This window comes from Gymnoscopelus microlampas (genome assembly GCF_963454915.1).
Source record: "Gymnoscopelus microlampas genome assembly, chromosome: 14".
Taxonomy (NCBI): domain Eukaryota; kingdom Metazoa; phylum Chordata; class Actinopteri; order Myctophiformes; family Myctophidae; genus Gymnoscopelus; species Gymnoscopelus microlampas.
The window spans coordinates 12784472-12810242 of NC_139951.1; the positions used below are offsets into that span (position 1 = coordinate 12784472).

Consider the following 25771-nt stretch of genomic DNA (forward strand, 5'->3'; position numbering starts at 1 on the left):
CGGCCATGCAATGACAGTGAATGCAGAGAGAACTTAATGTGATTCCTCTTTCCTCACTCACAGCAGATAATACAGTTCAAATATTTGAACTTATGTCATGGCAAGATAGCTACACACATGTTTGGTATTGTATATTTATTTTATTGTTTTAATAGTTCCATGTCTTCATATTTATAGTATCAAGTTATTGTTTCTGTGTACTTTTTTGAAAAGCACATTGTATCAAATAGTTACAGGAGCAATGGCATTTCATGAAGAAGAAAGTAAAAAGTCTGGTAATCAAAATGTACTTTTTAAAAAAAATCAATTTTACTATTTACGTACAAACGTATCGTTAGCAAACTAGATTTGAAGTATCAAAAGTAAAAGTACGCTGAATGTCCCCATTTCACAAGTTTTTTCTTTATGTATAAAAAATCCATCCATATATGTAGGGCTGAAGTGGTTAATGTATGTTTTGTAATAATAATAAAAAACAATAATCTTTGTTTGAGGTTTTCCAATTAGGCATTTATTCCTTGAGCCAGAGCCCCAAAATTGAGCCAGATATTGAATATTCCCTCGTTAAAAACCTTTGACTCCAACATCTTAACAAAATTAAATAAGAACTGTTGACTCTGGCTTTGTCCAATGTTCCAATGTTGATTCTGGAAAGTTATGCAAATTCGGGCATATTTACCTAATGCACATTTAAATATACAATTTCAGAAAACTTGTAATACGATAAATCATTGTCTTCATGTAAGTAATCAACTGGGGAAGTTTCATTATGATAACTATTTGTTTTAATTTTGTAATTTTTTCACCTGTCATGTACGTATGGGGAAAATAACACAATGTGTGATAAATATGAAAAAGCTGCTCCTGTGGAAAGGTTATCATATATTTATTTACTTATATTGACCCTATAAACAATTTAATATAGGTATGGTTTTGCCCACTCTTTCGATCATGAAATCTTGTCTGGCTCATGGACTATTTGACTTAAAGGGATATTTCACTTTCAAAAAATGTTTGGGTCATTTTATCATCTACTCAGGCTTTTGTGAGCCCCCCAGACAGTTTTTAAGTTGCTTGATTCAGTATTTAGATATTTGATATTCATTTTATCAGACACGCCCCCTTCCTATACAAACCCATTGTAACTTCAAACTCCATTTTTAACATGTTAGATTCATCAAAAATACCCATCCTTGGTTCAGGTGACTCATCCTGCCCTCCTAATACATGAGGGGCCCGTGTTTTTTTGATTACTTTTTTCATTTTAAAATAATTTTAAAAATACATGAAAAAAGTAGGCTAAGTGGAGTTTGACGTTACAATGTGTTTGTATAGGAAGGGGGCGTGTCTGATAAATTGAATAGCAAAATAAATACTGAATCAAACAATTTAAAAACTGTCCGGGGTAATCCCAAAAGCCTGAGTAGACGATAAAATGACCCTTTTTTGTATGAAATATCCCTTTAAAAAGGTTATTTAACTTTAAAACACCTCTGTGGTCATTTCAACATCTACTCTAGCTTTTGTGTTTGAACCCCAGACAGTTTTTAAGTTCCTTGATTCAATATTTAGATATTTGATATTCTTTTTTTCAGACAAGCCCATTAGCTTAACGTAACTTCAAACTCCATTTTTAGCCATGATAGACTCATTGAAAACACACGTCTCTGCTCCCATTACAAATTTGGTGAAAATAGCAGATCTACAAGCTCACAACACATCGCACCCCAACATGTTGTGAGCTTGTAGATCTGTTATTTAATTTTTTTCAGAAAAATGTTTTTTGCATGTCTTTTTTCGAAAGATTGTAACATTCTCCTCATGACAAAACAACGATTATAAACACACTCATGATTATGGTTTTATTAAAGTAGGAACAAATGGTTTACATAAGGCAGGCTTCTCAAACTGTTTCACATCAGGGACGTAGGCTATTTTGCTGCGGAGTCGCAGACCCCATCTGAGAATATTTCATGGCAGGGACCCTGATAAGATTTGTGTCATAAAGATTTCAATTAGCCGATCTACAAGCTCAAAGCGTGTCGCAACTCGAAGCGCCGTAAGCTTGTAGATCTGCTACTTTTGCTACTTTTGTGTTACGCTGCAGTATGATCAAGTAGGGCGTTCATTTACGAAACAAAAAACACCAAAAGTTTAAATATGGAGATAAGAGGTTTCCGCCCGACTGTATTGTTGATTGTAGTCGTGATCAGACCGATCCAGTGTGATCCGGTCTAGAGCCTGCTTTACATAAGCGGTCATTTACATAATGCACACATGATAATTAATAATGTAACATTGGAGTCGCCTCTCCTTGTTCCTCATTGGTGTTAGTTAGCTCCGCCCCCTTTCCTGATTGGTCGTTGTTTATATCAAAAGCCCCTGACAGTTTTAATAAATGCCCTACACATAGTTTTCAAAATAAAAGCTCCAGACATATTTTTTATGAATGAAAGCCCCAGATATCATGTTTCACAATAAAAAGCTACATTCTTTTCAAAATAGAAGCTCCAAACCCAGTTAAGAAAATGAAAGTCACAATCATTTTAAACAATAACCAAATATCATTTGTCAAAAATAAAAGCCCATACATAGTTTTCTAAAATAAAAGCCCTCAGTTAGAATATGTTTCAAAAATAAAAACTCTAGATATTGTTTTTCAAAATAAAAGTTATAAATCCAGTTTTTATAAATCCAGTTTTTCTTAATATAAGCTCCACACATAGTATTTTCTTCCCTTTTCAAAATAAAAGCTCCAGACATGTTTCACAATAAAATCAATAGTTTTTCAAAAAATAAAAGTCCAAACCCAGTTTTAAAAATAAAACAAAAGTCCCATACATATTTAACAACAATCCCAAAATATTGTTTTTCAAAATAAAGTCTTTGATTAGACAGATTGATATGAACAGGTGTTCTGAGTCTTTGATTAGACAGATTGATATGAGCAGCTGTTCTGAGTCTTTGATTAGACAGGTTGATATGAACAGGTGCTCTGAGTCTTTGATTAGACAGATTGATCAGGTGTTCTGAGTCTTTGATTAGACAGATTGATATGAGCAAGTGCTCTGAGTCTTTGATTAGACAATGTTCTGTTATTGAGATCAGAGGTCATTGAATTCAGTGATTGACCAATCAGAATCAAGCATTCAACCAAGACCTGTAATAATGCATGATAAAATTATTCTAATGCAACTCTTGGATGACAGATGATTGAGAGGATGATTAATATCATTACTGGGGTAATTTGATCGTGACCGTAATAATCAAATTAAAAGCAGTATAACTGTTTAAAGTAGTTATGTTGTTATTTCATAACTTGTGTAGAGATTGTTCTAAAGGTCGTGGTGGTTGATGGGGTTTGGTCCATGATGTTTAGGTTGATGGGGGTTTGGTCCAGGGTGCTTTGGCCAAAAGATCCAGGATTTTCTCCACCTAGTGGACACACACAGTAAACACAGCATACAGGCATGAATGTCAACATTTAAATGATAAAACTATTTGACAGAATGGTGGACAACATTTGTAGTAAATTATTCATGAGGACTGAACCATAAGAACACGATGAGTCATCACAGAACAACAGATCAATGGTTAGCTATACATTAGTTATACAGTAGTTAGCACATTAGCAAAGCATTAGCTAAGATATATATATATATATATATATATATTAGCTATAGAACAGACTCTGAGGAGAGAAGAACATTAAATAAACATCTGGACGTTACCTTGGTCTCCAAAGCTCTCTGCCTCTGATCAAAGTCAGTCAGTTGTTCAGTCAGCTGCCAGAACAACAGATCAATGGTTAGCTATACATTAGTTATACATTAGCAAAGCATTAGCTAAGATATATACATATTCATATACATATACATATACATATATATATATATTATAGAACAGACTCTGAGGAGAGACATTAAATAAACATCTGGACGTTACCTTAGTCTCCAAAGCTCTCTGTCTCTGATCAAAGTCAGTCAGTTGTTCAGTCAGCTGTTTGAACACACTGTCCTCTCTGCCAAAACACACACACACACACACACACACACACACACACACACACACACACACACACACACACACATTAGAAGGTTCTCCTATAGAGGTCCAAATCTATTCAATTCAATTCAAAGAGGCTTTATTACAACTTGCCAACCTAGAAAACGAATAAATGTATGTACAATTTAAACACAGGCCTACTGGAATAACGAAATAAATACTGTAGAGCTGTATAACAACGTTATTGCAAAAATAAAAAGTGGGCTTTTGCTCTTAGAACACACACACACACACACACACGCACGCGCGCGCGCACGCACGCACGCACGCACGCACGCACGCACGCACGCACGCACGCACGCACGCACGCACGGATTGATTGATTGATTGATTGATTGATTGATTGATTGATTGATTGATTGATTGATTGATTGATTGATTGAAACAAGTACAGGGGGGGTTGCAGAGGGCATTAGTTCGATACTAAAAACATTCAAATATAATCAAATACATGAAATGAATCAAAAGTAAATAAATATCTCTCTGGGGCGGAGCTGAGAACGGCACCGTTCAGTACTGATCGGCAGCTTTAAGGCGATGCTGAAATAGTCAGTCGGTGACCACTGTAGAACCATTTCACTGACGTACCAACATAAAGTACACACATACACTAGTGTTGTGTGTACACACATACACTAGTGTTGTGTGTAACAGAGTTAGAAATATACTTGTATTAATTTCTACAAAATCGATGTGCTTTGCCTTTCAATGTATTGTATAGTACTAAAGCCACCTAGTGGATGAACAGCGCAGTGTAGTGTCCCTTTTTGGGCACAGTACTTTGCCTCAGCAGAGGAAGTGAATTCCGCTGCAGGTAGGTGCATGAGAACTCTGTAGGCCTCACGATTGGATTCAATTTGATTCTATGTGTGTGAGTGTGCGTGTGTGCGTGCATGTGTGCGCAGTGCATCAGAGAGACATTTAAAATCCTCCAACCTTCAAAGTGAACAAGTGACCTGACTGCTGTCCTTGATGCTTTCTATCTGTCAGGACCTTTAGTGATTGACATTTCTTTGTGGCAGCAGTGGCCTAGTGGTTAGAGGGGCGACCTTGATACCGGAAGGTCCCTAGATCGATTCCCCAATTCATCACATCAATCATGAATCACCGCTGAATAGCCCTTGAGCAAGAGCTTCCATGCAGGGTCTGGCTGTAAATAAGTTCCGCACTTAGTCCAACACCCTGGGTAAACAACAACTTTGCTTTTACATGAAGTGAAATCACATGATGTATTTATTATCTTACTTGTCAGAAATCTGCTGAATCTTCTGGTCAAAGCTTCTGCTTTCATTCAGCTGTTCCTGCACACTGTCCAAAACACACACAGTTCAATGCAATGCAGTGCAATACAATACAATACAATACAGCTATTTAGTGATTGACATGGAGTCATCATCATCATCTTACTTGTCAGAAATCTGCTTAATCCTCTCAGAGTCACTGCCTCTCTCTGTCTCACTCTGGGCTGTCAAGACGTTTTTCTTCTGATCCATCTCCCATTTCTTAACTTCTTCCTCCGTGTATTCGTTTTTAATGTACTCCATGATTCCTAAGCATTGGGGGAAATGGTTAAATTGTTGTGATGCACCATGAACATAATGTATACAGTATTTCAGCAGCTGTGAGCTGATGTTGGGGTGAAAAGCCTAGCCCTATAGACGATGTCAACAAATCAAATCATTACATTGATTACCATCATATCATAATCTATGTAATGATTGGTAGATACTAAAAATATTACACATTATTCTCTACAGATGAGATCAGTTTGTTAAGATGAATGCCTCAGGAACGAATCCCATCATTGTTACCTGCTCATGCATGCATTCATATATTCATGTATTCATTCATTAGTAGATTCATGCATGCACACACAATACAATGGACAGTTATTAATGATTCTTATGTTGTTCAAGACTTCACCCAGTGGTCATATTACACTATAACCTTTACCAAAAGATAAAAGATGAAATAAGTATTTCTTTATGTTAATTCCATTTAATGCAACTCAAATACTGACCACAGTTGCCGCAGTCACAGTCATCGTCACAGTACCAACGGCACACCAAAAGGGCAAAGAGGGAACGAAGGTGTGAGAAGATGATGAATGGAGGAGCCCAAACAGGACGGGACTGGTACTCCATCACAAGGTTGTAATGCTGGAACCTCCAGTAGATGTCGCTCTTCTCCTCCACCTTGTTGACAGTGTTGCTGCATGGAGGGTTGAAGGCACAAAACAACAAACTATCAAATCAAACCACAAATCCTCTGCTCCTCTTTGCGGCTGCACAAATCAAGAACAATGCACACACATTTAATTGAAGATGAAGCAGAGACAACAGCTGTCCATTTCAGCGCCAGGTCGCGTAGCATGGTTAAACCAGGAAGATGGAATGCATGCACGGTCCCAACCCGTCCGTAAACAAACATTATACACTTGAATTTAAATTATTTATGAGGAGAATCAGGAGACTGTAGAAGAAGATTCAACTTTCCCAAAGTTGCATCTACCATGGACGCACTCCCGAAATAATTTTGTCACCATACGACCATATATGGTGAGCTTGATATTTTTGATTCATTGCTGGCCAGATGAATCAATCAACTTTATGAAAGATTTGCGCAGAGGGCCCGACTTGTAGACTATTTGCTCATTATTCTGAAAAACATGTGTTGGCATGAAACTAATGATGGAATATGCTGAGAAATCATTACATACGCAGCCACGGGAACTACATCTGACCGGGAGGGGGGGGGTATACAGCACCGCAGATAGCGACTCATTACCGTCACATAAAACACACTAGGCTACTACGGCGTTGTTTTACTAACAATAGACTGCTTTGGCTTTTTAATAACAATCATGAACGACACTTTCCCGACTAATGAACATTCTGTGTCAGACAATTAACCAGGCTTAGCTGATACAGCAATTCTAATAACATAAATCTTTTGCGAATTAAGTGCAGAATCGTCGTGCGCCTAGGTTGCAATGTAATATCAAATAGCCTAAACATAGTAGGATTGGCCCACACACAGTTGCCAGCAGGCTATATGGCACAGAGACCCATAAGAACAAATAGGCTATACAGTAGGCCTATGGCAAGGCGCCGATTATCAGAAGTTCAGAACATATTACAGTATGGCAGTTGGCAGGCACAGCGGCCCGTCAGAACACAATACAGTTACAGTAAAGCATTAATAGCGGCCAGAACACAATATAGTAGGCTATAGCAGTTGGCATGGCAGCCCATCAGGACACAATTTCTTCTTTACAAAACCCAATAGCCAGGCTAATACACATTCCAGTACAATAGAGCTTTTAATCAAATACATGAGCTATTACCTATTTACCTTATTATACAATATCCCAAATGTGCTCTTGTGATCTGGGGTGATGGTAATGAATTCCCTCATGTCAACAACTCGATAGACTCCGGCTGAGGCTCTTCATTTACACATTCAGGTGGCGATGTATCAACGCTAGTTGCTTCTGTGCTTTTCTTAATTGATTTGGGCCCACCAAAGAAATCAGACATTTGTTTGTTTCTGTGCCATGTTGTAAACAACCTGTTCACTATGAGGCTTGTGCGCCCCGCAAGTAAAGTAAACACTAAACAGGAAACAGCGGACGGACGGCAGACGCTGATTCGTGAACAAAAGAAAAAATGTGTAGTTTAAGGCCTATTTGAATATGTTCCTATTTTCTTTTATTCGCCAACCCAGTCCCATGTTTTATTTAAATGAATAACGTGACAGAGGTTTTTCTTTATTTTCTTTTTTCCATCATTCGTTCATTCTCAATGAACGAATGATAGGGGGGCATCCCTAGTTCTCACGGGTATGGCCACGGCCATGGACAACCTCTAAGATTGTAACCTAGATTAATCCCCGCCTTGTGCAAGATGAATCTGTAATTATTTTCTATATCCTTCTCATTTACATTCAAATCGTTTTCAGTCCCAAATATAATGCTTTAACTGTTATTATTGTCTATGTTTATGCACCTGCATGTTAAATAAGAAGTATTGGAAAGGTGATGACATGTAGAAGGTAAGATCAGAGGTGAGGAGAGGAGATGAGAGCTGAGTTCAGGAAACCAAGAAGAAAGAAAGAGTAACATTAATGAAGTCACAGACAGAAGGCTGGTTCTCTACCTGAGGATGGCAATGAGCAGGTTGATGATCAGTACGTTGGTGACCAGCAGGAAAACCACCAGCAAAATGATCACCAGCCAGTTGTTGTACTCGCTCCTGCACGGCTCAGCACCGCCCTCTATCTGTGTCACGTTGTTAGTGCAGGTAATGTCCCACTCTTGTCCCCCTTTGACAAACAAACAAATACATCAATAATAATAATAATAAAAATAATAATAATAATAAGCGTTGGGCAGGTTGTAGTAAAATAAAAACTTGTAGCTAAACAACTATAAATATAGCTGCAAGCACGAAGCAGCGCAACACAACATCATGTGTACAATCAACTTCATATTCTAATATTGTCATTAGAGGTGCTCTAATACCACCTTAAAGGTCAGTATTATAGTATGAGACACTTTGATAAACATGATAAATACTTTGGTTGTGATTTTGACAAAGAGTTATAAACAAGGTGGTCTACTAAATCTTTGGATAAAGAAATCCCGTAATTGTTATTGTGTCAGTTTCAATACAGCTTCAGTTTGATATGCCTCTATTACAGTTACAGTTACAGTTTAGGCATTTAGCAGACGCTCTTAATCCATAGCGATTTACAGTAAGCAACTTCAGGTTGCTATTACAGTACATAGCACCCTGAAGCAGATTCAAACTGAACTTCAAAGAGCTGAAAATATTCTAGTCAGAATGGTATTGAACCTTTATATGTTGGCCCTCCCATGATTATTTGACTGTCTAATCTCTCTAGTAAAAAATAGAGCAGCACTTTTCAATTTCTTTTTTGTTTAAACGGTTGCTGGGAGTGGTATACAGTTCCAGGATGTAATCATTACATTTTAAGCTGATGGCGTAAATGTTTTAGCAAATCATTAATATTTAAACAGTTCTACGAATTCTATGAGTTGGGTTGTTAGGCAGAGATGTGGAGCCTACTAACCAGTTCAACAATAAATGTATTTGAACTGAAATGTAATGCTTTATTTATTGCATTGTGTTGACACACACACCATCTATTTCCTGAAGATTAAATTCTCCAAAGATGTAGAGGTAAGGTCTGTAGAACACTCGACGGAAGATACGACTTGGGTTGGGATCGTAGGAATAGAGCAGCGCCTGATTGGCTACTCCATATGCCATAAGCCACACCCCCAGGAAGAAGAGGAAGAAGCCGACATCTTTCATCTGAACAGTGAGAAACAAGACATGTTGTTTTCATTATAATATTTATTTATTTCTCAATAATGACCTTCTCCCCATTGATTATCCCAATGATTACACGGCTACTTAATAAAGAAATGAATACATTGACCCAAAAGTAACAACAAAACTACGTATTTCACTGCTTATGGTAATGAAAGTATTACATTAAATTTTGCCAGGTGTGTCCAGTGCACACTTGGGGTGTGCGGGTCGCCTCGGAAAACAACGGGTAGTGTTGATGAAATAGAATACATTTTCGGTTACTGCTTTGTCTACTTCTCACTTCAACTGTTTCAAAAACATTCTTGAGCGTGTTTGTTTACATGGCTACCATGTTGGAAACGGCACTAAATCAAGCAGCGCAGCAGGTGCTCTGAGTCTTTGATTAGACAGCGGTCTGTTATTGAGTTCAGAGGTCATTATTAAAAAATAACACACCACTGAATTCAGTGATTGACCAATCAGAATCAAACATTCAACCAAGCCGTGTAATAAAACAGCACTAATATCTGTCTTATATCTTACCATCTTGCCAACAATGATGATTTTTGGTCCCATCTCTTTGTGAACGGCAGAGATGTGAATGAGACGGAGTGTGAAGACCATGTAGTCGATACACAGGACACATCGTCCAAACTCATAGGACCACTCGAACATCCTGAAGCACACGAGCAGAAGAAAACACATTTTAATCAAACTCCTATGTTTATGATTAGATGATTATTATTAGGTTTCTGTATTTATCATAAATCTCTTTTTACTTCAAGTACTATAGTAACTAATAAAGGAAAACATGTCTGTACCAACCTACAGATGAGACCAATAATGAACAGAATGATGGCAATGAGGTCACATCTGTTCCAGAAATCTTGACAGTAAAGCCTCATCTTCTGGCAGTAACTCATGTACCGGTAGCCCACAGAGAATGCCTGAAAGTTATTAAACACATAATATAAAACTGAATTAAGTCGATAGATTACAGTTGATAGACAAATCAGCTGTAAGAACAATATTTGCCACATGCTCTTAGTTGTGGCAACATTGCAGGCAGTGAAATCATTTTACTTAGAGCCTCCTCAACAATGTGGACAAAAATGATAATATGAAGATTCAAAATAGTCATAATAAGCTCAATTAAATACCTAAAAAGTAGTTGACAGTCTTTATACTGCATTTTCTGTATCCACATTATGCAAACATACAAACTTGCCAATAGAAACATAATTTATATTCTGATAATAATAATATAATAATAATGGTGAATATTTGTTTTATTTGTATTTAAATAAAGGCAGGTTTTGTTCTTTTATAATTTTGTGTTTATTTGTTATATTAATGACATATGATTCAAACCTCATTCCACTGCTGTGTATAGGTATTTATTGAATGAATGGGAGAGTGTGTTAACACAGGAAATGCAATAAGAGAGAGAGAGAAGCTCCCTCCACTCACCTGTCGGATCTCCTCACAGAAGAAGGTGAACACCCAGAAGTACAGCACACATTCACTGATGGACGGCCCACTAGGGGGCGGTGGCTTAAAGTCCACCAGCAGCATGTAGGCAAACAGGAAGAGGAAGATGATGTACATCACTGCATTGCTCACAAAGACAGAGACTGGAGTCCCACAGGGGAAGAGAAGGCTGAGAAGGAATGCCCACCATGTGTTGCCTCCCAAACCCCACCAAACCTGAGACAGCACAGACTGTGAAGCAGAACGGTCAGTTTTTTAGTCATGTCTGTGTTAATGTAACACACAGATGAGTGTAATTTAACTACTGTGTGTAATTTGATTTACATAAGCTACAGTAAATCATAGATCACTATTGGGTGATCTATGGTGGGCCCTGGGCAATTAGCCTATATCCTTTCCAGAAGGTTTTCAATCCAGCCGTTAAGTGACATTAAATGCAGTTTTTTTTTCCAGGAACTTTGTTCAGAAAATCCACCAAGATAACACATGTACTAATGTGATTATGATATAGTTTTGTGATAAAAATGCATCTATGTTGATCAACTGTTCCGGTCTGTCCCTCGACCAATCATATACACAGGGTCAATGACGTGACGCCTACATTTTCAGAGTGAATGATTTGACATTAAAAAAGGTTTAAATACATAACAAGTGATCATATAGATCGATTTCCCATGTACTGTATATTTATACCCACTTTAACCTTTTTAAACGAATTAGTTATTTGCAATTGTCTGTTTTTAAAGTGTCAAAATATCATGTGGTGCGACGTCAGGCCATGACAGCTGTTTTGAAAACGTATTTGAAATGACTCTAAATCTATTTAGGGGATAGGGTTAGGTCACGATACACAAATTTTACGATACGATACGATTTTACGATATGATATGATACACGGTATTGGGCTCACAATGTCGATACGACACAATATTGTATTTATTTATTTATTCATTCATTTTATAGACATTTCTATTTAATATATAGAATAAGAGAAATGCTTTTTAATATTCAGGAAATGAATGCATTTTTTTAGATGAAAATCAATGTAAAATGCAATAGCGTTTACATTTAATCTGCAGGTGTGCTCATTCTATAACAGCATTTAAATTATGCATAAAAGGTAATTTGATTTTTTTTTTTAAGAAAAAAAAGTCCCGCTAAATAATGGACAATTCTCAAATGAAAAGGCTATTTTGAAAATGTAAATTAAATAAGGCTAATGCTTTTTAATCTTTAGCTATTAAACACATTTTTTGAGACACAAATGAACGTATAGCATCTCCAGGTGTGCTCATTCTTTTTCATTTAATTTCAGAATTAAAAAGCTAAAGATAATGACATTGCTTTATCATTTTCGAATCCTACTATTATTGGATTTGAAAATAGGATTTGAAAATGATAAAGGAATGCATTTTCTTTAGCTTTTTCATTTGGTCATAGAATGAGCACACATTGGAGATGAAATTTAAATGCTATTGAATTATACATGGCATTTATTAGCTTAAGATTAAAAAGCATTAGCCTTATTTATTTTACATTTTCATAAAAGCCTTTTCATTTTAATATAGTCCATTATTTAGCCGGGCATTTTTTTGAAAATGTTAAATCATATGACCTTTTATGTATTAATTAAATTCTGTCATAGAATGAGACACATGTAGATTAAATGTACATGTGTGTACATTTACTCCTCCTGACTCAGAGTAGGAGTCAGTAGGAGTTAGGAGGAGTCAGGAGGAGTCAGTAGGAGTCAGTAGGAGTCAGTAGGAGTTAGCAGGAGTCCGGGGGAGTCAGTTGGAGTCAGTAGGAGTTAGGAGAAGTCAGTAGGAGTCAGGAGGAGTCAATAGTCAGGGAGAAAAAGGCTTATGCTGCAGGCTCTCTGCCTAGAGGTGATCTATACCACTAAGATGGCTACCGAGGGAAAGGGGGTGGGGCCCCTTAGCGTAAGTTTCTGATAGATTTGTTTCCCCATTATGTTCCATTGTGTGTGTTAAGAGATGTAAACAGGGAACCTTCAACCTTTTGTTAAGGGTAAACGGGGAACATAGAACCTTTTGTTTGTTGAGCAGGGAACATAGAACCTTTTTTGTTAACGGGGAACATAAAACCTCTTTTTAATTGAGTGGGGAACATAGAGCCTTGGGAACATAGATACGCTCCCGTCAGAGATGGACCAACCTCTAATCCATCATGGTTGAAGAAGAGGAGTGATTCAACAGCTTTGGCCATCTGGAAGCAGTTTGTTCCGTAGACTGGAGACTCTGTGGTGAGCAACTTGAAGGACTTCTTCTCATCGCACTGGCAACATGAACCCAACACATCTGAGGTGAAAAATACCACACACAATGAAAGCATTGTGTGTGTGTGTGTGTGTGTGCGTGCGTGCGTGCGTGCGTGCGTGCGTGCGCGTGTGCGTGTGTGTATATATATGTGTACGTGTAAATATATATACACACACACACACACACACACACACACACACACACACACACACACACACACACACACACACACACACACACACACACACAGGATTTCCTCAATGCTCAGTAGGAATACATTGAGAACTCTAGCAGGAGCACTTATCAAATGTCACTTTGACTATATGCGTGCACCTCTTGGTACCATAGCACCACAAAGGCCTTAAAACAAGGCTCCAGACATCCCAAAACAAACTTGTCAGGCTACTGCTTGGCCTCACACCCACAACTCATCTAACCCCTGCTCACTTTGCTAGGGTGGGATGGCTCATGGTAGAGGACAGGGTACAGCAACTTGCAATGGGTCTGGTCTACAAGATCCTATAGGGTCATATATGTATTCCCCTATGTGGTGTTTTCCTGTGTATGTTTTACCCCTCATTGGTGTGTTTGTGAATGAGTAGCCTGGGCAGCATTCCATTTTCGGGTATATGATCCGGTCGGGAGCGGAAGTAAAAAAAAAAAAAGTGGCCGGATGGGCAGAACCGGAAAGACGTCTCACCCCAATATAGGTCCGTCCTAATAAAATCCTTGATGCGGCATAGTTTAGCTTATTTTTTAAATGTAAATGTGCGTGCACTATCCGGAGACTATTTACCGTCTGTATTATCCCACGGGGAAATTCTATTCCATTTAAATAGGGATTGGGGAACCAAAACAAAGCGGCACCGCAAAACCGGATGGGCAGAATCCGGAAAGAGGATTCTTTTTTCTTCTTTTTTTTTCAGTAGGCGTGGCCTAGACCGGATCATATGCAAGGGATAATGCATGGGGAGGTAGTCATTATTGAAATTTAAAGCCCTTCAATAATGACTACCTCCCCATGCATTATCCCGCTTATTACACGGCTACTTAATAAATACATAAATACATTTACCCAAGAGTAACAACAAAACGAAGTATTTCCTTGCTTACGGCAATGAAAGTATTCCATAAGTATTGGGCTGGGCGGACAAGTTCGCCTCGCAAAAACAAATGACGAAATGGAAAAAAACTCGCCCCAAAACACACTCGCCCCCCATTCTATTTACTGCCGATTTGCCTGTAATACCGCCGGATTTGCCCCGGGGCGACTGTGTTTTGGGGCGAGCGTTTTGGTATTCCCCCGTTGTTGTGCCACAAGGAAGCGCAGTGGATCAAATAGAATGACTTCTCGGTTATTGCATCGTCTATTTCTCACTTCAAATGTTTTCAAAAACATTCTTGAGAGCAACGTTTAGTTGTAAATTACATTGTTTGTTTGTTTACATGGCTGTCATGTTGGATAAAGCATATAACCAAGCAGCACAGGTTGACATGAGCAGGTGTTCTGAGTCTCTGATTACACAGCGGTCCGTTATAGAGCTCATCGGTCATTATCCAGAAATAATGACCGATGACTGACCAATCAGAATCGAGCATTCAACCAAGCCGTGTAATAAGGGTCTTTAGTAACGCATACCAGGCTTTCCTCCGAGGCCGTGGAAAGACTGGTGATGCGAGGTTAGTGAATGAGTGGTGAGGAGCAACTGACTGATTGAGTACCAGCTGGTGTTAATGGTGACTGAGTGGTGACTGAGTAACTAATAGGTGATTGGCTCCTGTGACGATGAGCTCAACTATAAAGCTGACTGGCACCAGCATTCAGATGTCTTCCTCCTAGCTAGCCTCCAAACACCAGCGTTCTGTATTGTTGTTATAATGTTCATGGGTTAAAGATCTGTGTGTGTAGGGGTGGGTGCTCGGGCGGCGCAGTGGTAAAGTCACTGCCCACCACCAGGTTGTGGGTTCGAATTCACCGTGGTGAATCCGGCTTTATCGAGCGTCTACACACGAACACAATTGGCCCGTGAGGGAAGCCGGGCGGGGAGGGTGATATCGTCATTGCACGTACTCCTACGGGCTGGGGCGGTACCTGTCAGCGGGGAGTGTTGGGCGGGAGGAGTAGGAAAAAGGCTCTATATACGTCCTCCTGGTGGGGGCTCCTCACTGACAGGTGAGTCAGTAGGATACGACAGCAGTGACAATACAGAAATGTGTGTGGGGAGGAATTAATCGGCATAACGACTAAATTGGGGAGAAAAGATTATTGGCTACTCTAAATTTATTTCAAAAAAGAGGGGGAAAAAACTATGGAAAAAAGATATCCGGCAGTTAGCAAACATGATTAAAAACTATATTTTTGTGAATGCCACTTTGTTAAATATACCTTGGAAAATACATTTTTAATCACATTTACACTCATATCATGTCCCATGTAACATAAAATACAAATCAAAATAATACTAAACTATCCCTCTAAATCTAGGAAGGTAAGACAACCCTATTTTGTAGTAATAGCCTATTTGCAGTCCTTAATTTGTAAATGATTAGGTGCCGGAGCCCATGAGCCCGAAAAAAAAATATATATTTAATTGATTTAACCATATAGACCCAGCATTTAACAGGGGCTACGGTTTCCATATCAAATAACGTAGCAATAGAAGAACGCTGAATAAATATCCATAAGAATAGTTCCACTTAATCCCCTCAAGTTGTAAACATTGACAACTGCTTTGAAAAGAGGGGGAGGAGGGGTCTTTAAGAGTTATTTGCGGAGCCCTTCGAGTTAGGAGCACCGGGCTTACAGGCGCAACCATTTTTCTAACAGGCAGCGAATGAAAGTGGTTATTATTATGCCGATTTACAAACTTAAACTCAGTTTCATATGATCCATGGTATCTTTTCCATTACAGGTCACTGGAAGGTACATAAAGTCAAATTGAAAAAAGGTGGGGGAGCCTGTGCTCCAGTGTGCTCCATTGTTCAGTTTCCAATGATTAGACCGCTCACATGCTACTTAAAGCAGAATTAAACTATTTTTATTTTGGTTGAAGGTCGTGGCTACCCCAAATTTCAGCAGCTGTCATGGGTTCCCCTAAGGCAGTTGAATCTCAACCTTTTTGCAATGTGTCACTGGATACCTTTACAAACACATTGGTGAAGAAATGTCTATTTCTAACTATTTATTCTAAGATTTGTGTAATAAATCAAGACTACTTGGCTGTCATTTGAGCCTGTTACAGTTTCAGTAGTTGCAGTTTCACAACCTGACCTCTGGGGGGGACACTTTTACTTCTTATATTTTAAACATGTCTATAAGGAACAATTTATACCAGGTTTAGATCATTTTACTCCCATATGAGCGGTGTGGCACAAACTGTAAGTGCCAAATGCGTCAAACACTGTACTGTTACCTCACATACAGGCATATTTAACACCATTTGACCAAGACCACACTGCTTTAAAACCTCAAAATGTTGTTTTTGACCTTGAAAAAAGTAAGTTCCACTAAATCCATGAAACTTTTAATATATGATGTAGGAGGGTATTAGGACCAATAAAAACTATATCACATTACTATTGCAATTTCTTTTGGGTTGGGCCTTTTTTTGGCTTAGATTGACTGGTCTACTAGGCCGGGGCGTAACAACCACAAAGACACCCATGTACCTGTCAAACTACTTCAAAAACGTCAAAGACGTCCACAACCACAACACCACAGGGAGCTCCCCTCCCACGTTCAATACAGATTTGGCTCAAACAAGGGGTTAAATTCGTTCTACTGCTTCTACGGCGGTGGTTTGGATACTAGGCGCTCATAGTCAGTTGATTTTGGTTAGTAAAAACTGAGAGATGTGTTGAGGTGAGCGGTGAGTCGCTTATCACCGTGGCTCAGTGACGCCATGTTGTAGTTTTCAAACCACCGCGGTGAGAGGGTGCTCACCGAAAATGGTAGCATGTGCCCCCCTTTACTCTCCTTCAAAACCGCTCTAAAAGAGAACCTAAAGGTGGCTGCAATTCAGAGCTGGCCCCTGTAAAAAGTCAACGCCTACCCGATGTTTTTGCATAGTGTATATTTGTCTGTCATTAAATGTTTTGATGAATTGAGTACAAAGGACCCCAATGGAAACAAGCCATAGTGCTTTCTTAACACACACACACAGAGAGAGAGAGAGAGAGAGAGAGAGAGAGAGAGAGAGAGAGAGAGAGAGAGAGAGAGAGAGAGAGAGAGAGAGAGAGAGAGAGAGAGAGAGAGAGAGACACAACTTAAAAACTTCAGTTTGATGATTTATTCAAGGTCTCACCATGTGCCAGGTTCTCAAATTTCTGTGCCAGCTCTTTCGTGGAAAGTCGCATCTTTGTCCCATATGTCCCCTTCAACATCTCAACAGACATCTCTCTAAGCATCTTACATGCACTCAGAGCATTCAGTACTGACTCCTCTGCCTGGGAGATGGATAGAGAGACAGATGGACAGAGAGACAGAGGGACAGATACAGACAGATGGACAGAGAGAGAGAGGGACATACAGACAGATGGACAGAGAGACAGATACAGATAGATGGGCAGGGGAACAGATGGACAGAGGGACAAATGGATAGAGATACACGGTGACAGAGGGCTGGTTACAGACACGCTACACACCATATACATGTACACGTAAATAAAAAATCCTTCAGCCTTCTCTGAGCATCAGGTGTTTTACCTTCTCCCAGAAGAAGACAGCCATGTCACTGTTGTTCTGTAGGACAGCCCAGATAAAGAGATGAGTCCAGGGGGATTCACAGGGATCGTTCCTGTATGACCGTTCTCCTTTCAGCACATCTTTGGCACGCTGAGAAGGAGAGAAGAAAAGGACTATGAAGAGGAAAAGGGAGATATCGACCATATCGACCACCAACCCTGACAAAAAAAGGATAGTCCTTTTGTATTTTAAAACAAAATGCCAAATGCCACGCCCAATCTGGGATCGTTTTAAATGAAGGTTGTATTCACATACTTTCTTACAGAGTTTGAATTATTGTTAGTCATTCAATCAAGACCTAGAGAATTAAAACATGTCCCAGAGGCCCATCCTATATTAAAATGTATATTAAAATTGGCTAATGGGAGGGCCGGCGGGCGGGCGGACCGCGGCCACATAACTCAGACTCAGACATTACGATAAACAAACCCGATACGTCCATAAATAGGCATAAATGGGGATCCGGTTGTCCAGAGTTACAGATCCGACCAATATGTCCATATATAGGCATATAGATATCCAGTTGTCCAGAACCGCCATCCAACCGATATGCCCAAATATTGGCATAAAAGGGACACAGGTAGACAGACAGACACAGTGATCTCCATATACAGTATGGTCACAAAAGGGACACAGACAGACGGGTACAACAGGTACTCTGACAAAGCCACCGACACTATGACTCAGACATATCGGTCGGATCTGAGGTGCAACGTAGGTGTGAGGGCCAAATAGTACACCGCCCTCACATTTCACAATTCAGTAGGAGCACTTAATTGTGCTTCTACTGAATTATCTGAGAAAACTGAACATTGTGAACATTATTTCTTATTTATGATTTTTCGTGGAAGAGCAGATAGTATGCTCTATTTAGATAATGAGAACTTCTATGAGCTTGCTTCCAATCACCTCAAAAAAAGGGACGGGGCAGGGAAACAAAAAGCCTACCTTCAATGATGTCACTGAGCAGCCTGAAGGTACCCAAGGACCCACCCACCTCAGACATGTGATGAGTCTGACCCATCCCATTGATTGTGTGTGGTGTTGTTGTCTCTGCCAGGCCAAAGGCATGGCGAGAGAGTATGTTTTGCACCCTGTCCGTCCATCCTTCTGTCTGTGAACAGCTAATCTCTGGCATCGTTGGCCTGATCGCAGCGAAACTTTGCACACACAGTCCCTGGACGCCAATTCCGAACCTCTGCCCCAAATGTTTCACATGAGCCTGTTATAGCGCCACCAGGAGGCCGATTCTACCAGACCTGGCGGAGACCTGTGCTCTGAGGAGCACTTTTTCTAGTTTTGGTATGATTCTAATGGTGTTGTTCTCTGTTCATGGGTCCAGGGTTATTATTATTTTAACTTATATTGATGATTTAACTGAAGAAACCAGTTATTTGATTTGATAGGAAAAAAAGTGTAACAGATCCTTTAAATATTGCAGCACAGTAGAGGCTGACTATTTAAAGATTAGATGAAAGAACATAATAGTAGTATATTCAGAAGAATACCTCCAGAGCCTTCTTGTGAGAGGTGATGTCTTGTAGACCCAGGGCAGTCAAGTAGAAAGGCTTCACATCACCCATTAACTTCTTCAAGACACCTGACACCTGGAGAGACAGAGCATAAGACAAACCTCCATCATCAGCCTCATCATCATCAAACCCAAATATCCTCTCAGATCAAGTGGCTTTGCCGATCTACACGCTCTACAAGATCTACAAGTGAGAAAGAGCTACTTTCTGTCAATACATTCTGTGCAGGTGATTATTTTCTAAGTGTCAGAGATTGGAAGCGCTCGTTTTCAATAACTAAAAGTCCTGCTGCCTCCTACATTATGTGACATTTAGAAACAGGTGGTATGCAGGACCGTTGAGTGATTTCCAACGAGTGCTTCCAAATCCCAATGCTCCATGCTGCTCATTGCTTTGCCACTCAGTCTAGATGAGGGGGCGTGTCCCGGTGGAAAAGTGATGCATGTGCATACTCTCTATTTCCTGAAAGGCAATCTGGGATCCCAGGTTTAAAAAAAAGGAAAAACAGCGCCCCCAGCACTTTTGCATTTGAGCAAGCAGCTCTGAATCATGTTCTTGAGAGATTACCTGGTTTCTGCCCATGTTGTCAACAGATAATTTCAAGATCATATTATTGACCAAAGCATTACACATTTGATTTACATTACAAGTAGATTGCACTGTGAGTTTAACCCCCCCCCCCCAACATAACAGCATTAAGTAGTAAGTGAAGGTCATCTCTTCAGAACCACTAATCAATCAAGGATCATAATATAGATTTCAATAAACCCACCTCAAACAGGCTGATCTCTTTCAGAGAGCCACAGTCTGAGGTTCCCAGTCGCTCCTCCAGGCGTTCCAGTAGCAGCTCGTAGACCAGTGTGTCTTTATCCACTATGCTGTAGAGTTCCTCCAGGACGCCATAAGTCAGGATGTCATCATCATCGTTGAAGAGCTCTCTGGCGGCAAAGTCCACTCTGTTGCATCTCATTGCTAGATTCAGCTCCTTACTGTAAGGGAAGGTATTACCTGATGCACAACGCTTACTGGCTGAAACACACGCGCACACACACACACACACACACACACACACACACACACACACACACACACACACACACACACACACACACACACACACACACACACACACACACACACACACACACACACACACACACACACACACACACACACACACAGCATGTTAAATGAACATCATAATGTGCTGTAGCCCACATTGTTTTTCATATTAAATAGAATATTAATTATTGTTCTATATTGTACCTGGCATCAGGGCTTTGATCATGACTGTATCAAAGTCTTCTAGTCTCCCCTGCTCTTCATGGTAGAATGTTATCAGCTTCCTGTTCTTGTAGATACTCTGCACCTGAGGGTCAAGGTCAAAGGTCACAGGATGGGCAAATTAGACATTTCTGCAAAACAGGAACTTGTAAGACTTTGTGATATTCTGATGGCATTTAGTTTAACAATACATATACAGTGTAATGTATTTTCTGCTCTGTTTGGCACTACACAGCGGATGCAACAAATGTCATCAGCCAGATTCAAACCTGTGAAACATGATGTACTGTACATCTGGACAGATGCATCCAAACACGCCCCGCACGCCGTCCTGAGTGTTTGCTATGAGAACAGGCTAACGCAGTTATATGTCAAGGCGAAGACGCGACGCAATTATTATATTTACACATATCTAACTATAAATAGATAGATAGATAGCAATAGCTGCAATAGCAGAATAATGACCCAGAAGACGATGACGAGGCACCTTAGCATGGTACTTGTACTTCATTCATTGAAGTACTTCAATAACAAGCTCTGCAATAGCAGAAAGATGGCCCAGAAGACGATGATGAAGCACTGAATTAGAAAGATTATGGCGTTTCACCAGAGCCATGTATTTTCTTTTTGAGTGGTGCTAACCACTCCTACATTTGGCTTTGTCCGTGTGTCCGTCCGTCCATATGTTTGAGCACGGCTGATTGGTCAAGCTTCACGTGACAAGTGACAATATGTTGTCACGTGTCACGTGACAACATATTGTTGTGGATGCAACCAGTTACACTTTCAAAGGCACCACTCTCTTCACACTGGGTGTGATTTTTGGGGCGGTGTAGCCGCCCCTATAAGTGAGTTTTGGACACCGACCAAAAGATTTGTATACCCCTAACCCTTCCATTGTTAATGCAAATCGATACTTTTGCAAAGTCAGCCAATCACATTACAGCTAGTGTCATCACCACTAACTGTAATGTGATTGGCTGACTTTGCAAATTCAGGACTGTGATTGGCTAGCGAAACACATGACACATGTGCAGCCCTATGAATAGCAGTATGGACTTTTAAAAAAGTCATTTATCCTTTTCTAAAAGTGAGTCATGTTGTGATGACCACACACCGCCCACTTCACACTGGGTGTGATTTTTATTTTTTAACGTTTTGTTTATTCGTTTTTGTTCTTTTACATAGTACAGACATTTACTGAAGCAAATAGGCAAATAAACAGAGTATCTCCAAACAGTGAAGAAAATAATTAACAGGATAGACTAATATCAGTAATAAAAAGGATAAATTGAGTAAGATATAAACAACATCAAAACAAAACAAAAACAAACAGACAACACTCACAAAAGAAAACAACAACAGATTCCAGGGCCGTGTTAATGTCAGAATGGGCCCTAGGCAAAGGATAATTTTCGGGGGCCCCCCCAGGACGCATGCACACGTCCCGCGAACAAAAAATAATATTTTTTTTTACCGGGTTTGTTACTTTTTTGGGGCGTTCTTGTTACATTCATTTGGTTAATTCGGTTAATTCTGTATGAAGTGTCTTTCAAAAATGTCCGACAGGACATAGGCATTTGCCTACATTGCCTTTGCTTGAACACGGCCCTGTGATTCACCTCTATATGCATTCACTTAGAACTTGTAATTCTTATTTAACTGTATACATGCATGCATGTATGTTTTATCTATCTATCTATCTATCTATCTATCTATTTTTAGCGGCGGATCCTGCTCTATACCTGACTTTGTCCGTGTTCACCGTCAATGTTCTGATTGGTCAGACCCGTCAACAAAGTGATTGGTCAAGCTTCACGTGACACGTGGCTATAAACACATTATAAACACATATCGATGACAAAATGTATCAAAGGCGCCGCTACCTTCACACAGGGTGTGATTTTTGGTTCTCTATAAGCATATCTATTATTTTTAATAATAATAATACAACAATAGCTGCAATAGCAAGATGCTTAAATATAGGCTACTGCATACTACAATGTATTGATTGATGTATTGATTGAATATTGATATCAAAGACAAGCAGAGAAAAGTACAGTTCAATACAAGGTCTACTAAGAGGATTTTAAACCCAAGAAAGCACTATTATGGCTTGTTTCCATTGGGGTCCTTTGTACAATGCTATGCAAATAAACTAGTAAAAATCGAAAATTAAAGTTAAAGTAAACAGTTAAACTAAACTTCCATTACAAACTTCCATAGGAAAATCGGCCAGAAGAGTAGGGGGGGAAATAATAACTGTTAAATGCAGCAGCAAACGGAATGGTGTTTTAAAAGGCAATCTAAAAGAATAAAGGGCAACCAAGCTGGCATTTATGTAATATAAGTAAGTGTAAATATAATAATTGCGTCGCACAATAGCTATAGATTTGTAGATGTATAGCCTTTTCTCATAGCAACAGTGCAGGGCGTGTTTGGACACAGTGTGGACGCGCTGTCACGTGTTTGGGTTCAAGGGGCGCGGCCTCCGGAGCGAGTGCGGTAGGATTCTAAAGCACGCCTCACTGAGCCAACAGCCACAGGCAGAGAGACAATGTAAGGGTTTTGGGAGGAATTATATATATTTTCCCTGTAATTAAACAGATAAACTCATGATGTCCTGGTATGCTGACAGTATTTTCCATATGTTTTAGAGGAACTGCTACTTTATCTCACAGACCAGTCCAGGAATTAAGATAACAAAGTTAAGTTAACCATTCAACATACATTCAAACAGAAAACAGAGACATACAAAATACATCCATGACCTTGTCTGACTCTGGATAAGTACTTCAAATAATACATTTCTCCCCAAATAAACTAGCCCTTTAACACTCGCGTGATAGTATTAAGTCGACCTACCACACAAGCGAACATGAGATCAAATAGTTTTTGCATAATGTGTGCAAATTATGCTGATGAGGAAAGGTTGCATGACTGCACCATGGTAACATTAATTTCTGGACATCACAAACATGGACTTTTAAGAAGTTAATGTTACATTATAGCCATTTCCATTTGACTTTCTAGGAACCCCAATAATGAAAATGTATCGCTCGACAGGCCCTCTGGGTACCCCAACTTTGATTGGCTCCCACAAAGTTCACTGATTTGCATACCAGCATGCCACAGGTACAGTAAATGTAATCACTTTAAGCATAGTTTCATTGTGATCCTTGACCCTCAAAACATAGGTCTGGATATCTTATTTGTTAATTGCAATATTGGCTGAGATATAGTGAAAATAGATTCTTGATTATGGCAGCACTAATTTGCATAAAAATGGTAGATGGGACATTTTGACAACTTTTTAACATAGCTCATCATTTTCAGCACATGTTTTCCAATCAGAAAACACTGATCGGAGAAGTATATTTCCGGGGGGCGCATGATCCCCTTCTTCCCACTGTGAACCAATCACTGCTCTTACCTGTTCAACAAGTTGATCTGTCACGGCTTCAGAAGGGAAGTGTTTCCTGATCACTTCTGTCACAACATCATCACCAGCAGAGGCAGGTGATTGGTTCTCCAAGATGTCACTCAAGAGGTCAGCTACACCTCCTGAACCTGCCAGCACCAACCAGGGAGTGGACTTCTTCAAAGACACATCTACCCGCTGATGAAGATATATGACACAGAGAGAGAGAGAGAGACAGACAGACAGACAGACAGACAGACAGACAGACAGACAGACAGACAGACAGACAGATTACTTCTATGCAAAGTATTGTATAATATATTGGTAGGCAGGTTTCTGAACTGTCCACAGCCCTCCTCTGAGACACAGAGTGAGTAGACGTAAATGGTATTGCATTAAAATGAGCATTATTGAGGACCTATTAAATGAAGATAGGTTGAAAATGGGTGAAGTCGTCCTTTAATGATCTAATGTCTGAAGTATTTATATTTCATCATCATCATCATCATAACCTTTATTTCAACTCGGAATACAGTTGAGGGCCAGACCCTCATTTTCAATGTAGCCGAGATACAACAATTTTATCCACAGAGATACAAATATACAATTCCATATCAAGTATATTAATTTAAATAACAGAAGACAAAAAATACTCAAAATATACTCAAAATATTTACCAGAACTAAAACAGATACATAGAAAATTAAATAAAGCAGTTACAGTCTGAAATAAAAGTGTTGGAAACCATTGCCCTAAATTGACCCAAGGAAGGCAGTGATCTAATTTTTAGGGACTTCTGGAGCTCATTCCAAGTAGATGGAGCACTAACAGAAAATGCTGCTTTGCCTAGGTCTGAATGAGCAAAAGGAACCTTAAGTGTTAGGAAATCACTTGAGCGGGTCTGGTAGGAGCTAGGGTTCTGCTCCAACATACCACAAATATAAGGCGGGAGCATACCTGAGATGGCTTTAAAAATGAAGAGATACCAGTGTTGATCACGCCTTTCCGAAAGAGAGGATAAGCTAGCATTCCTATACAGGGTACAGTGATGGGTGCCGTAACTGTCACCAGTTATCCATCTTAAGGCAGAGTGGTATACTGTATCAAGGCGCTTTAAAATTGATGGCGCAGCAGTCCTATAAATAGTGTCCCCATAATCCAGGACAGACAGAAAAGTGGCTTCAATAATGTTTCTTTTACACGAAACCGGAAAGCATGTTTTATTTCTATAAAGAAAGCCCATTTTTTGTCTAAGTTTTGTGACCAGGTTGTCAACATGAAGTTTAAATGATAATTTTTCATCGAGCCATATTCCAAGGTACTTATATTCAGAGACTCTCTCAATTGGAGAGCCACTTGAAGAGATTATGTCTAAGTTCTCATGGTTGGAGTTTCTAGCCCTGGTGAATATCATAAACTTAGTTTTCTTTGAGTTCAAAACCAGCCTAAGCTCAACCAGGGCTTCCTGGAGGACATTGAAGGCAAGCTGCAGCTTCCTATTGGCAAGCTGGGCTGTCTTGGCAATACAATATATGACCGTGTCATCCGCATAGAGATGTGCATAGCAGTCATTAAGGGAAGAGATGATATTATTGATATATAAAGTAAAAAGA

The 25771-nt window shown here is 39.5% G+C and overlaps 1 protein-coding gene across 2 annotated transcripts in view; it reads right to left on the reverse strand.

Annotated features, from left to right (window-relative positions):
- Positions 1 to 1900: 1900 nt before the first annotated feature.
- The window catches only part of LOC311060481 (transient receptor potential cation channel subfamily M member 4-like), a 37668-nt gene continuing 13797 nt past the window's right edge, over positions 1901 to 25771 (reverse strand). For both annotated transcript variants that reach the window (XM_084078662.1, XM_084078661.1), the window contains exons 10-27: positions 24171 to 24356; positions 20720 to 20822; positions 20226 to 20482; positions 19430 to 19528; positions 17883 to 18011; positions 17482 to 17623; positions 13074 to 13216; positions 10875 to 11126; positions 10230 to 10351; positions 9948 to 10080; positions 9230 to 9404; positions 8223 to 8388; positions 6086 to 6276; positions 5473 to 5614; positions 5311 to 5373; positions 3946 to 4021; positions 3732 to 3785; positions 1901 to 3435 (exon numbers count right to left, since the gene is read on the reverse strand). In XM_084078662.1, the coding sequence (XP_083934788.1) occupies positions 3376 to 3435; positions 3732 to 3785; positions 3946 to 4021; positions 5311 to 5373; positions 5473 to 5614; positions 6086 to 6276; positions 8223 to 8388; positions 9230 to 9404; positions 9948 to 10080; positions 10230 to 10351; positions 10875 to 11126; positions 13074 to 13216; positions 17482 to 17623; positions 17883 to 18011; positions 19430 to 19528; positions 20226 to 20482; positions 20720 to 20822; positions 24171 to 24356 (2493 nt within the window). In that variant the 3' untranslated portion in view covers positions 1901 to 3375. The remainder of the gene's footprint in view (positions 3436 to 3731; positions 3786 to 3945; positions 4022 to 5310; positions 5374 to 5472; positions 5615 to 6085; positions 6277 to 8222; positions 8389 to 9229; positions 9405 to 9947; positions 10081 to 10229; positions 10352 to 10874; positions 11127 to 13073; positions 13217 to 17481; positions 17624 to 17882; positions 18012 to 19429; positions 19529 to 20225; positions 20483 to 20719; positions 20823 to 24170; positions 24357 to 25771) is intronic.